Source organism: Suillus clintonianus (genome assembly GCF_016758775.1).
Source record: "Suillus clintonianus strain FC179 chromosome Unknown DEU56scaffold_61, whole genome shotgun sequence".
Lineage (NCBI taxonomy): Eukaryota > Fungi > Basidiomycota > Agaricomycetes > Boletales > Suillaceae > Suillus > Suillus clintonianus.
The window spans coordinates 195,627-209,016 of NW_024539285.1; the positions used below are offsets into that span (position 1 = coordinate 195,627).

At 49.7% G+C, this 13,390-nt stretch overlaps 6 protein-coding genes across 6 annotated transcripts; 2 read left to right on the forward strand and 4 right to left on the reverse strand.

The window, feature by feature from the left end:
• Window positions 1–4: 4 nt before the first annotated feature.
• On the reverse strand, window positions 5–5,135 carry DEU56DRAFT_816365 (uncharacterized protein). The gene is made up of 8 exons (XM_041353842.1): window positions 4,066–5,135; window positions 1,821–3,993; window positions 1,420–1,764; window positions 1,045–1,369; window positions 799–995; window positions 467–747; window positions 336–413; window positions 5–286 (listed from the first exon to the last, which is right to left on the reverse strand). Exons 1-8 carry the CDS (start codon window positions 4,871–4,873, stop codon window positions 252–254), a joined length of 4,242 nt encoding a protein of 1,413 aa, XP_041206150.1. The 5' UTR covers window positions 4,874–5,135; the 3' UTR covers window positions 5–251.
• Window positions 5,136–5,570: 435 nt separating this feature from the next.
• Window positions 5,571–7,546, reverse strand: DEU56DRAFT_816367 (PAXNEB-domain-containing protein). The gene is made up of 4 exons (XM_041353843.1): window positions 7,077–7,546; window positions 6,785–7,019; window positions 6,566–6,737; window positions 5,571–6,510 (listed from the first exon to the last, which is right to left on the reverse strand). The coding sequence occupies exons 1-4, from the start codon at window positions 7,517–7,519 to the stop codon at window positions 6,002–6,004; spliced, it is 1,359 nt and encodes a 452-aa protein (XP_041206151.1). The 5' UTR covers window positions 7,520–7,546; the 3' UTR covers window positions 5,571–6,001.
• A 254-nt stretch (window positions 7,547–7,800) lies between these two features.
• DEU56DRAFT_914980 (uncharacterized protein) lies at window positions 7,801–9,571 on the reverse strand (the record flags this gene model as incomplete). Its single annotated transcript, XM_041357687.1, has 4 exons — window positions 7,801–8,092; window positions 8,148–8,441; window positions 8,493–8,577; window positions 9,346–9,571. The coding sequence occupies 4 exons, from the start codon at window positions 9,569–9,571 to the stop codon at window positions 7,801–7,803; spliced, it is 897 nt and encodes a 298-aa protein (XP_041206152.1).
• Window positions 9,572–9,916: 345 nt separating this feature from the next.
• On the forward strand, window positions 9,917–10,523 carry DEU56DRAFT_741077 (peptidase S24/S26A/S26B/S26C; the record flags this gene model as incomplete). Its single annotated transcript, XM_041348857.1, has 3 exons — window positions 9,917–9,985; window positions 10,036–10,095; window positions 10,143–10,523. The coding sequence occupies 3 exons, from the start codon at window positions 9,917–9,919 to the stop codon at window positions 10,521–10,523; spliced, it is 510 nt and encodes a 169-aa protein (XP_041206153.1).
• A 50-nt stretch (window positions 10,524–10,573) lies between these two features.
• DEU56DRAFT_489763 (uncharacterized protein) lies at window positions 10,574–11,890 on the reverse strand. The gene is made up of 7 exons (XM_041346469.1): window positions 11,662–11,890; window positions 11,296–11,607; window positions 11,205–11,241; window positions 11,051–11,149; window positions 10,839–10,997; window positions 10,736–10,786; window positions 10,574–10,661 (listed from the first exon to the last, which is right to left on the reverse strand). The coding sequence occupies exons 1-7, from the start codon at window positions 11,713–11,715 to the stop codon at window positions 10,624–10,626; spliced, it is 750 nt and encodes a 249-aa protein (XP_041206154.1). The 5' UTR covers window positions 11,716–11,890; the 3' UTR covers window positions 10,574–10,623.
• A 355-nt stretch (window positions 11,891–12,245) lies between these two features.
• Window positions 12,246–13,306, forward strand: DEU56DRAFT_740876 (uncharacterized protein; the record flags this gene model as incomplete). Its single annotated transcript, XM_041348845.1, has 6 exons — window positions 12,246–12,503; window positions 12,556–12,631; window positions 12,682–12,764; window positions 12,813–12,979; window positions 13,029–13,054; window positions 13,107–13,306. 6 exons carry the CDS (start codon window positions 12,246–12,248, stop codon window positions 13,304–13,306), a joined length of 810 nt encoding a protein of 269 aa, XP_041206155.1.
• Window positions 13,307–13,390: the final 84 nt, after the last annotated feature.

Here is a 13,390-nt window from a genome sequence, read left to right on the forward strand (position 1 = left end):
AGAATGAGTCTCAGGACGTGCGTGTATTGATTTCAGTTAAGCTTGTCTATTTTACCTAGCCATACGAGAGTTAAAAAAGCGTAATGAGTGAAATACAGTGGGAAGATAATGTTGAGGACGAAAACCGAATGCAACATGCAGGAAACTTAATGACAGTATATATACGTATCAGAGAGTACCCATCCAGCGAGCTAGAAGCGAATGCACGGAGGTGGATACTAGGTTTTAGGCGCGATGGTGGCCTTAAGTGTCTATGCTTTTGCAGAAGGTATGTGTAGATTAATGGCTAGAACCCGCAGTCAGCGAAAATCGGACGACAAGTGTGCCATATTTACCTCTAAACCAGTTCAAGGCGTCAGAACCTGATGGAGCTTCGAAATACAGGATGGCCTTGTTGTCAACCAGGCGCAAAGCTAAGGACGATCATTAAGATAAACAAAAACTTCTTCATTTCCAATCAACGTACCGTTGCCGTGGACGATGCTCGCTGGCTGCGGCAAAGTTTGCATCCGTAGCACGGCCCACAGGTCGACCGCAGACATCGGATCCTTCCCGTCGCTAGGATCCCGGCAAAGAACGAGAAGGTCATTACACAGTATTCCAACGAGAGGGCGGGGATTAAGCTCCGGCGCTAAACAATCAACTTGAACGGCAGAGGCGTCCCCCTGAGCAGTGAACGTCTCAAAGGAAACGACCGTCTTTCGCACCACCCTGGTGAGCAGTAGAGGTCCATCCATGATGAGCCGTCTGATTGAAGCGTCAGAGGATTGTAAGCTGGTGCTTGCATTTATAACTCACCGATGTGGCTGCACTAGAGGGCTGGGGAATTTGCCTCGTATTCTTGACTGCCATTGAACAAGTTTTCGTCGAGATTCGAAATCTCGTTTGCCTTCGTTCATGTTGTTGGCCAGAGAAGATATTTCTGTCAGAGCTCTGTCTAATGAATCATCTAAAAAGGTGTACGATGGTGGAGTGCTCCGCAAAAGCTCTTCTAACTAAACAGACGGTCAATCGCGTCGCATAAAAACCAGAACGAACACTTACTAGTAAGCGGTACCGTGGTATTCGTTGGACTGGTAGAAGTAAATAGCCTTCCATATTGAGTTGTGAATGGCGAGGATTCATGCGGCAACGTTTCAAAAACTGTTTTATTCGTTTCCGTTGTCCAGACGTTAAATGTGCTGTATGACTCGGAGCGGATGGATCAGATATCACGCCTGGGACTGAAGGAGAGGAGATAGCAAGACCAAGCCCAACAAGTTGAGCAGAGCTGGAGGAGGGCGTTAGGGTTGAGCCTGGGCTGGCGTTGCCTGCTACAGGCCGATCTGTCGACCAAAATCTGATGCGCTGGACAGAATTGTCGAAGTTGCTATGCATACTTTATCAGTAAGAGCGGAGCGCGCGAAGCTAAGTACTTACTTGATATATGTCGAGTACATCCTCATGAAAGCAGCATATCTCAAGAAACAACTAGCCACAGCTGCCGCTACATCCACTGACAATTGACCGTCAGGATCCAACTCTTCACTTCCAGGAGGCTTTTGCAGCAGTGGAGCCGCTGCTTTTTCCAGCGACGGCAAGAAGCTTTCCTTGTGAAATGAAAAGAGGGCTTCGATACCACTGTAAACGATCCTCCTCTCTGCTGAGGGGATGACCGTTTCTTTGCCAGAACCAACGCCACTGATCAGGTTGACGGGAGCAGCGCTAGGCTTGATGTATATATCAACGAGTTCTTGAAGGCCTTTCACGTACGTCTTCTCCGTCCTTAAAAATCTCGCAGTTAGCAACATCCGCCACAGCCGACAATCAAGAATCCTTACTCGACAATTTCTCGAACTACGAGTGCACGCTTGCTCTTATCATCCTTGTATTTCCGCTCCTCTGTAGAACAGTCCGAGGCAGCAACGCTGACCGTCTGTGAAGCAGTTCCACTGCGTAAACCGGACATGACATCAGGAGACCGTAGTTGAGCAGACATGGATCCTGCGCGAGATATCGACATCGTAGACGCGTCGGAATTTGTCCTCTCCACAATTGTCGGCCTACGCGAGCGTATGCTTGGCGAACTCTCCTCCGCGCCGGCATACATGCTGATGGTATTGCCACCCTGAGACAGTCCGAGATCGTTCATATCCTTCAAGTACGCCATAACGGAGCGCAAAGCCCGCGTGTATGCCTCTCGCGCTCGTTCCTCCTCCCTCCGAGTAGTAAAGTCGACGCAATCCGCATCTGGGACCGGACTTGAGGTCATACTGGGCCTGGGCTCATCCGCGTCATCATCGTACGATAGACGTTCCAGAAAGGACACAGGTGACGGCGGAGGAATGCTTGCTGCATCTGCGACTGGTAAGAAGCTCCTTCTTCTGGACGATCGTGGAACTGGAGAATGTGACGGGGCAAGGAAATTGCCAGGTATAGCAGGCGGCGGAATCGGGGAAGCCTTTTCAGAGGTTGGAGTCTCATTCTCAAATTCTTGCTCTGGCGGGGACAAAGCGACTGCAGGAGCACTGCCCGTGAGCGTCCCAAAAACTTCCGTAGTGGAGAAACGAAGGTCAATCTGAGGTGACGTGCTTGAGAATGGCGTGGGGGGATTGAAAGCGGACACAGTCCCTGACTCAAGCTGAGGCGTGCGGTTGTACGTAGTGTTCGGGCGCGATGGAGAGTCAGGTCCAGGTCGCATCTTTCCCATTGACATTTTCTTCAAGAAACCCCACCGCCCTGTCTTTTCTCTGTCCTTGGAGTGAGACTGAGACTGCCTTGCAGTGCTAGTTCTCTCCCCATAACCTGGTGTAGATCGAGTCGGATCACGCGACAACGGCCGACGCGGAGAAGTCGCCGGTGAAATAGTTTCGACGGTAGAAATACGCGAGGGCTCAGGGACTGCCGGCTCTGAAGTGGCTGAAGGCGGATCAAATAGTGTATGAGGTAAGGATGGCCGCGGACTGCGCGTGGGGGCTAAAGATGTCGAAGAAACGCCAAGACTGGCGTACCGCTTAGGCACGATCAAGCGATCAGATTCCGGCGAACCACCCCCAACGCTAAGCAAATTCGAGCTGGACGCTGAGGTCGAATAGTTCGGGAGTGCAGGGGTAACAACGGGTGAGTCCTGCGGAGAAATCTGAGAGTCAGGTTGATCGTAAGATGAACGTAGTTCCCCCGCGCTCTTCATTCTCCGCAGATCATGATCTGTGTAGTAACCCGAGTCTTCTACGCGCTTCGATGCCCTGAGTCCATCAGCAGTCGCTTCAGTTCTGGGCCGCGATTTTGAATTGAAAAATGATCCGTTGGGAGCAGTCTTGGTGCGTGTCAAGCCCCTTGGAACAGCTTTGGGGACGGGAAGCATTGGCGGGGAGGTTGCGGAACGACCAAGGAATGGAGCTCGAGCTGGGGTAATAGTATCGTCATCGAATTGCGAGGATGAGGGCCCATCCGGACCTGCACTAGTAGGTTCCGACTCCGTGTCGGTCTCGGCCCCAACAGATGAGTCAGCAATGCTAGCAGGAGAAGGGGGAATAGTAGGTGTCGAGGGCGGATAAAGCGGCGGCATCGAAGTTTTAGCGAGCAACGGCTCGACCAAAGCTTGCCACGGACCCTGGAACGGATTCCCATCAAGATAGAGCTCTTGCAATGAAGGCAAGAGGCACAGCCAGCTGGGCAGGGAATGCATTTTGTTCCTCCGAACGCTAAGGGTGTGAAGCTTGTCGAGCACGCATAATGAATCGGGAAGGCTACCAATACCAGTAGAATCTGCGATGAGTACACGCAGGGACGTGAGATGAGTCAAGAACACGGGTAAGACTCGAAGAGGGTTGGACGCGACATTGAGCTCTTCTAGGTTCTCACATGAAGCAAGGGCAGGAGGAAGCGCGACCAAGAAGTTGGCAGAAATGTCGAGTGCAAGTAAGGTATTGCATATTTGCGGCAAGGCACCTGTCAGGAACGATGGCACTGTATTTGGCGTGCTAGACGATCCAAGAAGTAGGTGCGTAGTTCCTGACGAAGATGGCGCAACGACAGAAGACCATGAGTCGGATAATTTATGTTGCAAATAACTCCCGCACTCACCTGGATCAACGCGTAGCTGGACAATTGGGATACCTTCACCTTTGACAATGAGACCGCGCCCTTCTTCAGCCACCACTACTGCAGATGTCCTTTCCTCCTCCTTATCATCACCCTCATCATCTTCCTCGCCTAGGTCGTCAGTTTCTTCGTCGCTCGTCAAACCAACTTCATCTCGCTCATCGACTGTTTGCCAACCCATATCGAAGCTAGGGTTCTGGCGAAGGCGTGGCATGCCATTTTCATGCATGCTGTTAGTGTTATTGACTCCGATCGAAGATGACCTGGATCGAATACTCGCTGAGTATTCCGACCACCTGGTTTGGTCAATTGGGGTCCTTCCTGCGGACGATGGCGTAACGGCCTTGGTCTGTAATATCTGGTCCACGTCATCGGATGTGATTCCTACTGCAACACCAATCTCCTCATCCTCTCCGGTAGCAACGTGAACGTGGCCATAGTCGCTTGATGCTAATGCACTCCCGGAGCTAGTGTATGCAGAGGAACGTGTTGATGGAGAAGATGAGCCTTCGGAAGAAAGAGCAGGAAGGGTGGAAGACGATCGATCAGACATGCGAGAATAAGGAGAACGCTGTGGATATGGGTCTGGGAACTGAGAGGGATCTGGGAGTGGCGGCACCTTTGGAGGTCGCGCAAATGAGCGTGTTGGAGATGAATCTAAACGAATAAGAGATTCGCCCTCGGAGACCGACCGTACTAGAGGTGTTTGTAAGAATGAATGGCCTGGTACCAGGGGATTGCCAGCGAATGGAGGCTCGTCCAGACTCGAAGTATCCGCAGCAAGTCTCATATTGGTTAAATTCTGGGTACCGTAATGTTGGGGCCAGGTCCCAGATTCACCAGGTACAGAAGGAGTCGGGGAACGTGAACGGGATCCGGGGTGATTGGGAGAAAGGGAGTTCGAAGGCGGTAAGGCGGCAGATGGATGGGTAGTGAGAAGGTCTAGATCTTTGAAAACTGGTTAGCAAAAAAAAGTCGGTAACGAACGTCTGAAATGAAAGGAAAGGAAGTATGAAACTAAGCGCTGAGGACTTAGTTTAGCAAAACAAACACAACTACTTATGCGTAGTATGGAAACAATCATATCCAACTCCGAGTCAACAAAAGTAAGGTCTTACCAGGTGCCATCTCCGAATCTATCCAACTGGTTGGTCTTGGTAGTGCATTATGAAGCGATGGCATTGGTGGTAGTGGTTTTTCGTGATAAGTATATGCAGCTCTAGGTTTCTGTGAGGGTTGGGTTGATGGTACAAGTACGTTGGGATGGTCGTTCCTTAGGAAATGTTATCAACGTCGGTGAACAAGGATAAAGTCAAACTTTGACTTACATTACCATTGTAACTGATCTAATGGTTACTTGCTCGTGCGCCTCAAAGACGACTTGAAGGACGAGTGCTACGTTGAAAGCGTACTAATTTTTCCATGTAGTACTTTTACATAAAACACGTTTTCTTTCCCATAAATTTGATCAGTCCACGGTTTGCGACGTTCGTCATATCTCCATCACCGCGACATGGTTACCCATGACCATCGCACTAGCCAAGGTGCATTTCACACGTCAGCTCATGGTTATTTAATTATGCATGCCAGTGGCTTTAATCAGTTTCAAGTTCTCCTCCTTAACTACATCCCAGCTAACTAATTAGATCACCTACTCTCGCCGTAGCGAGGGTCATTATTCCTCCAACGACATAACACTCACTTTCAACATGCCCTTTGATGAACAAAGCAAATGCATTTTTAGATCTGACATCCTATAACGAGATACTTCCTAAAATGAAACATACTCTGCTAGACATCGCATCCGTTGATGGAAGCAAGCATGTGTGAGGAGTGCAGGTACGAATCAAGGAACTTCCCAACGCCTATTCTTCATCTTGGCAGAGTTCTAGCAGGGGTAATGGTGATAAATTTGTCCTCAGAAATCGTACAAATCAGGACGCTCGGAATGAAAGGCCACTTTTTTCTTTGCCTTCTTTGGCTTTGCAGGGGCGACGGGGTGCTCGGCGGAAACATCGGTCATAGCCTCCGCAGGTGCATCAAACTCCACACCCTTGGCACGTTCAAATTCAACCTCCACAATGGCAAGTGAACCCTTTCTGCCTTCAGTGGCGAGGACAGCGGCGGGCATCGTCTCATGCACCATGCTGGCATCCAGGGTAATAGCATTCGAGGAAGGTGTCGTTCGCCGCTCAGTCACACCACCTTCCAAGTCCAGATGTAGAGTTTCAAAGATAAGACGTTTGCGCATGCACTTGAAAGCGAGGTTATTTTCTCCGCTTCCGCCCATTGCCCCTGCAGCCGATGACAGCCCGCGGAGAGTAGAATATTTATCACTGGCTGGGAGAATGGTATGGGGGGCCGGAAGCGTAAGAATCTGAACAATGCCGTGATGGGAAGGGAAAAGAGAAGCTAGCGAGGGGTCAGCTGTGCACATCACCGTCATCAGAAAATCTATGTTGGGCACGCAATCAAGGCTCACCGCCAAATGCCGACATCGAGATCGCTGCATCGGTTAGCCAGCCAATTTTTTGAACCCATCCTGGTCCTCCCCATGTATCCGTACACATATGGGGAGCGAGACACAGTGAAGCACAGGCATTTGGATACCGATGGAGAAGCCTTCGAAGCGCATGGAGCAAGGTCAGCACAGTCTGTGGTTGCATCAGTCACGATTTCCTTGCGGGTGGCTGTGTCTCACTGATGGTTGCATGTCACCCCAGTAGGGAGATCCCAAAGCAGGGATACATATTCGAACAGCGTGTGCGTTTGTGCTATTCGATAGCAGCTCCTCGATCCGTTCGATTACTCCCGTGCTGTCCTCAGAACTATCGACATCAATCGGAATCAGCTGAGAAGATTGCCGTGCGACATCAAGGGCCGCAGTAGGGATCCTGCAAGTCAAATCAAATGTCATGCAGAAGTCGTCATTAAGGCTGTGGTTGGTTAAACACCTCTTCAGTATTATCCGCGCAAATAGATGACTTACATACGAATTGGATGAGACTGTGGTCTGAAACTTTTTCATCTGCTCATAACGCCAGGCAATCTTGATCTTATCATCATGCTGACTCGCCCTCTCATCGTCTGCATCTTCAGCTGTACTGGACTGCGCAGGCGTCGATGGGGTACTCCCTGGCATCCAGATGCACTCCCTTGCAAATCTCAGGGGTTCGTCATGGATGATGCAGACTTTCTGACCAGAAGCAAGACCTTGCGCTACGAAGTATTTCTGCACTAATTCTCCGTATGCCGAGTGATGATCGGGAGCAAGGATGGCGAGAGAGCAGGACAAGGGTAGTCCTCCACCAAGAATATCATCTAGTGAAGGTATTCCAGTTGAAGTTATCACGGTAGAAGTGGAAAACGGGGAAAGTCGAGTGCCTTGGGGCAGAGTCGCCCGACCAGATGGTGTTTTACGTTTGAAAGACGACATCACAACCGTCAGTCTTCCACTGAGTCCCTGCAGAGTCACTAAGTCACTACGAATTTCAAATTGCATGTCTAGAAAAGCTCAACCCCCCTTTGGTAGGTGGCCAAGTGGCCCGATGCCATCTATCAACTATAGCACTAGCACAGTAGTCATGAACTAGTATGAACCAATCACTATTTTCTGGGCAATGATCAGTATCACCTACTCAACATAATATTCATCATTTGGCTTTGACTCATGGAGATGTGCATGGGCGATGGGAGCAAGATACTCAACCCAACAGTTCAGCGACACAGCTCACTCAACTCAGAAACCGGTGCAGGGACGCCAACGGAGACGGAATGGACCTTTTCCTGCTGGTCGTTACCGACCGCTTTGATCGTAAATCCGTTCGGTACGCTCGGCAATCGAATCGAGCTCATGCTCCTCTGGCCAGGACGCTGGAAAGGATCAAAGACTACGAGGTATTCTCTAGGCCGCGTGAGATTGTGAATCTCCAAGCCATCCAAGTTAAAGCGAGGAACGGCATGATCAATGATCTGAGGAAACGAATCTCTTTGATACCCGCGGATTGCTCTGCATATTTGGCGGCGGCAAAAGGTGTATTGTAAATGTGACGATACAAGATGACGAACTCCCCAGAGTCCCTAGATAGCTGGTGGGCCCGGCATTCGGGCCGACGATAGCGTCAGGTTTGTTGTTCAGGAGGAAGGGGAGCCGCGGGTCCCAGTTTTCATTATCTCCATAGAGGAAAATAGATAGGGTGCTGGATGCAGGGGCCAGGGCTGGTATACGTGTAAACTGGCTCTGTCTCGCCTTCATAGCTATGCTATTCTTCTTTGCCTTGTTAACGAAAGAGTGGACTGCGATGCCGGAGAAAGTCATATTGATATCTGCGTAAGGAAGCAGGGCAAATTCAGAGAATCTAGTGCGATGATCATCAGCATAAAATTAGCCGCTGAAAGTTTCCACATACAGGGGAAGCATTTTCAATTCAACTTCGGCACCAATATAGTGCACGTAGAGCGACTGACGACTCTCCGGAGAATTTCTCTTTGGCCCTGTGACGTGGAGTATAGGCACCAAAAGCTGGTATACGGTGAAGGGGAAATGCAACAACAAGGCGACTGACGACTCCTTGGGAATATTTCGCCACCTGTACTACGAGTCCCAGTCCACGATATCCGCCCTGGAAACAAGCTCAGGCCCAGTGCCAAGCTCAAACACAAATCGGGCAATGAAACACTTCTCCAGCTTCCAGCCAGTCTTGTCCATCAACAATTTATCTGGAACTAGCATGTAGCTGTGCTCGTATCCTTCCACGCCGTGCACGCGTCATGCAAAAGCACCGCGAGAATCACTTGGATGTTCGAGGTGCGGGTTGGTGCCTTCAGGAGCGCTCCAGTAGCCGAAGCCTTCAGCACCTAGGACATCGTGATAAGCGCGCACGAGTGTCGGCAAAGGTACCATCCTTCTCGATGAGCCCCCAATGATATTGCTTCAGAAGGGCTTGCACTTACGGGACCTTCTCCACATGGGTCTGAAATGGAATCATGTCAAACAACATGAATAAATTGCACTCCAGGCAAGGACTGATCATGGGTACCTTATTATTTGCGCAGAGGAATTTGTGACATTGGATTCTGAACCTCCCGGCCTTCTAGTTTGCGGTATGGCACTGAAAAGTCCAAGGTAAGGGAGTGCATAAACTTTATGAAGATGCGAAGTGACCTTCATTGAGCAGAATACAGCGAATTCACAGCCCGAGCAGACAAATGGCTATTGACTCGGAGTCAAACATGGGCTAGAACGCGACTATTTCAACATACTTTGCGAGCCGCGATAAGTAATTTGCAATGCTAGCAGGTCGACAATGTCCAATTTACTAGGATCCCCTCCTGGACGCTGCTCATGCCGGAGCCGCTCTGCCCCTCCGTAGGTCATGCTAGTGGTGTCTACAGCGGCACCACGGTGGGCATGGGCATTTTGTTTAAGGATTTTGTTGAGCATCGTGTATGAAGGGATAAGAGGGTGGATCGGAGGGATCGTGGACATAGATCGAATCATCGATAGCTTTTCTGAAGTAGCCTCAAGATCTCTCAAGATGGCCCATGCAACAGATTACGTCGATAACTGATCCTGGCTGCAGCGCTGGACCAGAACCGTTCATCATCGGATCATCGATCAACCTGGTACACAGAGAGATTCTTGGCGCATGTATCTACGCGGCCAAACACCTATCGATGGACCAGACTATGTGTGACGGCAGGTAGAAGTTTGTTAGACTTTAGATGGCGGCACAAGGTAGAATACGAGTTCGCACAAAACACTATGAGTGAGGCGGCGCCAAACCGTGAGAAGCAAAAGCGACATGAAATATTTGCGGTATGCTTCGCTTCAATGATACCTCCATCATGGCTGCACCGTGCGGAGCCAGCCATTAAGAGAGTTGGTCTTACCTGTCTTCATGTTCGTATTTAACAACCAGTTCTGCGAAAATTCACTGATGGGCCGTCCAGCTCATCAACTTCGGTTTTGCCTTTCACCTTTTCAAGGAGAATGTCGGCGGTCCATGCTTCGTTCGTGAATTCGACCAGCCATCACCAACGTTTCTGACAAAACATAGTTGGCTGGTCCTTCCATGCTTCCAACGCTTGACAACAGCGGCGAAATGGCCATCGAAAGCATTCTCCCCCATCGGTTGTTTCCTAGTCAACTTGGAAGAGGGGAGCTCGTAACCTTGAGGTCACCCGTTAATCCCTCTCGCGTCATCTGCAAGAGGGTAATTGGCCTTCCGGGCGATGTGGTTTGCGTCGACCCGACTGGGCTTAAAGCTCCTTCGACCGAGCATGTTCTCGTCCCCAAGGGGCACATTTGGGTTGCTGGTGACAATGCCGCCTGGTCGACAGACTCACGCGATTATGGTCCTGTATCCATGGCCCTGGTAAGAGGCAGGATCGCTGTCAGGGTAAGTGCACCAAATTTTGTCGTGCAACAGACTCGATGATGGTGTCACTTACATGACATAGATTTACCCGTTCAACCGATTTACCGTCTTCTCTAAGAACGCAACTTATATCGAAGATTGACACACTGGATAAAACAGTCTACAGTCTACAGGCGTGATACATTGATAATGTGCTTTCTAATACAGTGACACGATGCAGATTGAAGAAATTCAGGATCCATACTATCGACCAAAGTTCATGGAGTAGCCACCTTGCCCATTTGGTTCAAACTTGAAGTTGTCAGTGGACAATCCAAAGTTGCCTGATGATGTAACTTCAGGCTTATCGGTTTGCAGAGGTAAACGATGACAGACCTAGTATACTATTGCCGAAGCTCTTCAGCTTGTCCGTCATTTCGGCCATTTCTTTCTTCTGAGCCGCTTGTTGTCGAGGTTCAAGAAGCTGCAGGCTTCGCTTGGTCTGTGCCACCTGAGGAGATGTAGGGGGTAGCAATTCCAGGAGTGACTTGTAATCTAGACGATGTAGTTTAAGATATGTCAAGACCCCCTCTAGCAGCAGAACATACCTTCTTGTGCTTGTGTCAAAGACGACCATGTATCGAGGTGTTCGTTAGAAGCTGCTCGCCGCTGCAGGGCCTTGATATAGTGAGGATCGTCGAGCAATGCTACAGCGAAACGCGTATGGGCATCTGATCTCCCCTGTTTTTGCAGACGACTTACACTGGGTACATGAGTCGACTGCACCGCTGTAATCACCCTGAATCGATTAAGGCAGTGAGATCTTTGGAACATCGAGCATTGATTTGCATACAAGTTTTACAAGACATGCACCGATGTTTGCATTCAACACTGCTCGAGCCTTAGCACATTCTGCCTCGAGCTCGGAGGGGATGTTTTCCGACTCTGGTTCCTCCTCTCGCGTTGGCACCTTGCTCGAACTCGATCGGGCACCACCGTGATCCAAGGTATCGTCCTGTAATCGACTCTCTGAAGGAGGCTGCTTCTGTCGTCTGGGTAGTCGACTCAGAGCAGTTCTATATGACACAAGAGCTTCACTCCATCTACTGGCTCGAAAAGACTCATTGCCCTCCTGCTTTAATTCATCCGCCTCAGTAATGTAGTTCTGCCGTTCAAATTGATCAGATAATCATTATTGGAGCCTGAATTCGATGCTCACCTTGATTTCTTGTTCATCAACGGACCTGGATGGGAGGCTGCGGTCATCCGCCATTACGATGATCGGATTCAAGTTACCAATTGCAACTTGGTAGAACCTATGAATGTGGTATTACAAACTATGTCTAATACAAATCTTGCACGTTCCTCACGTGGACAGCGCGCAGTTAACGGTCAGTTAGAAATGCGTTATTTCATGCTGATGCCAAACCATGCCGTTGAAATTTTTAATACAGAGGAACCAACCAACGTAAGCAGGTACATAACCACTCTATGCATATCAAGCCAGGCGAACAGCCGCTCCAGAGCCGAGCATACACAAGTGTGAATGGACCTACACGTATCAGACGGCAGAGCAGATCCGATCCATCGTATCAACAACCATTCCTTGTTACACAGTTGAAAATCCTGAAGATGATTCTTACGCGTCCAATAGCTTTGTGTCGTGGCTATGATGACGTCGACGTCGAACTTCAAGCTTCGGGTTGAATGGATGATCGTACTAGGTATAAAGGTCAGCCGCTGGCCTTCATACATCCCCTTTTCCCAGCTCAGCACTTACTACCACAAACTTGCTATTCCATCATGCCCAGCATCAGCGATTCTAAATGCATCCTTGTCATTGGATCCACTGCAGGAATAGGTCGTGCCCTTGCCCTTGCAATCTTGGATCTTCCTTCTAAGCCAACCGTCATCGTCTGCGGTCGCCGCAAGGAAAGGCTCGACGAACTGGTTGCTTCCCACAATGCCACAGGACGACTCAAGAGTGTTACTCTTGACGTTCTTTCAGAGCGCAACGCTCTCAAGTCTTCTATCGAAGAGATCGTCAACACTTACCCAGACGTATGTGCCCCTAGCATTATCCCCCACAATTCAGTGTTGACAGGCTGTGCAGCTTGACGCTGTCTTGTTCTCTAGCGGCATTCAACGCGCCTTCGACTTCACTAAGCCGGAAACAGTTGATCTCGACTGTAGGTATCTTCCACTGTGTACCTATGACGACTCATTGTGTTTCGGTCAGCTCTCGAGTGTGAACTCGCCACCAATTATACCTCAATCGTCAGGATGATAACCTTCTTCCTGCCTCACTTGATTAAGCTTGGGGTATTAGCATTTTTATCTTCCTTCATTTCTCTGACCCTTGTGCAGGAGCAAGGCCGTCCAACGTTCTTGTACACGGTTTCCTCAGGACTGTCCATTGTTCCTGCCGCTGGAATCGCCGACTATTGCGCGACAAAATCTGCCATCCACAGCTTGAGTATCTCGCTCGCTGTTCAGCTCAAGGAGAAGAATGTCCATGTGGTCGAGATTATTCCTCCGTGAGTGACACTGATTTTCTTCCTTGTTAACGATCTCATTGCCGCGAAGACTCGTCGAATCGGAGTTGCACGACTGTGAGTTCCCTTCCAGTTTTCCGTATTTACTGTCTCTTGACCTGCGCGTTAGTCGAGGGCACAACGCAACGTCTGTCCAATTTCTGGCTTTCGCTCGAAGAATACACGAAAGTGACGATGGAGGGCCTTGTCCGAGGCGACCCGTATGTCCCAGCGGGGATGGTTGTCGAACAGCACAAAAAGTTCGAGGAAGGGAAGTTGGAGGCCGCAACGAAGATGTATGGGCAAATGAAGGCAATGACTCAGACATAGAGAACATATCGGAACGTGGTTTCCCTCAGCAAACAGACTCGTAAATGTATAATAATGGCCATTGATCTTCTCTTGGATTTTGGA

What these genes read in the sequence shown, in the direction of transcription:
- DEU56DRAFT_489763 (XM_041346469.1), bottom strand. Translation starts at nt 11,715, where the DNA reads ATGGCGGATGACCGCAGCCTCCCATCCAGGTCCGTTGATGAACAAGAA. An exon ending in AGTCGACTCATGTACCCAGT is followed by an intron (nt 11,150 to 11,204) that starts GTAAGTCGTCTG and finishes GTTTCGCTGTAG; the next exon opens with CATTGCTCGACGATCCTCAC. An exon ending in GTTTGAACCAAATGGGCAAG is followed by an intron (nt 10,662 to 10,735) that starts GTGGCTACTCCA and finishes TCACTGTATTAG; the next exon opens with AAAGCACATTATCAATGTAT.
- DEU56DRAFT_816367 (XM_041353843.1), bottom strand. Translation starts at nt 7,519, where the DNA reads ATGTCGTCTTTCAAACGTAAAACACCATCTGGTCGGGCGACTCTGCCC. An exon ending in ACCACAGTCTCATCCAATTC is followed by an intron (nt 7,020 to 7,076) that starts GTATGTAAGTCA and finishes AACCAACCACAG; the next exon opens with CCTTAATGACGACTTCTGCA. An exon ending in GGGGTGACATGCAACCATCA is followed by an intron (nt 6,738 to 6,784) that starts GTGAGACACAGC and finishes ATGCAACCACAG; the next exon opens with ACTGTGCTGACCTTGCTCCA.
- DEU56DRAFT_816365 (XM_041353842.1), bottom strand. Translation starts at nt 4,873, where the DNA reads ATGAGACTTGCTGCGGATACTTCGAGTCTGGACGAGCCTCCATTCGCT. An exon ending in CCAGCTACGCGTTGATCCAG is followed by an intron (nt 3,994 to 4,065) that starts GTGAGTGCGGGA and finishes CATCTTCGTCAG; the next exon opens with GAACTACGCACCTACTTCTT. An exon ending in CCTCTAGTGCAGCCACATCG is followed by an intron (nt 748 to 798) that starts GTGAGTTATAAA and finishes CGCTTCAATCAG; the next exon opens with ACGGCTCATCATGGATGGAC.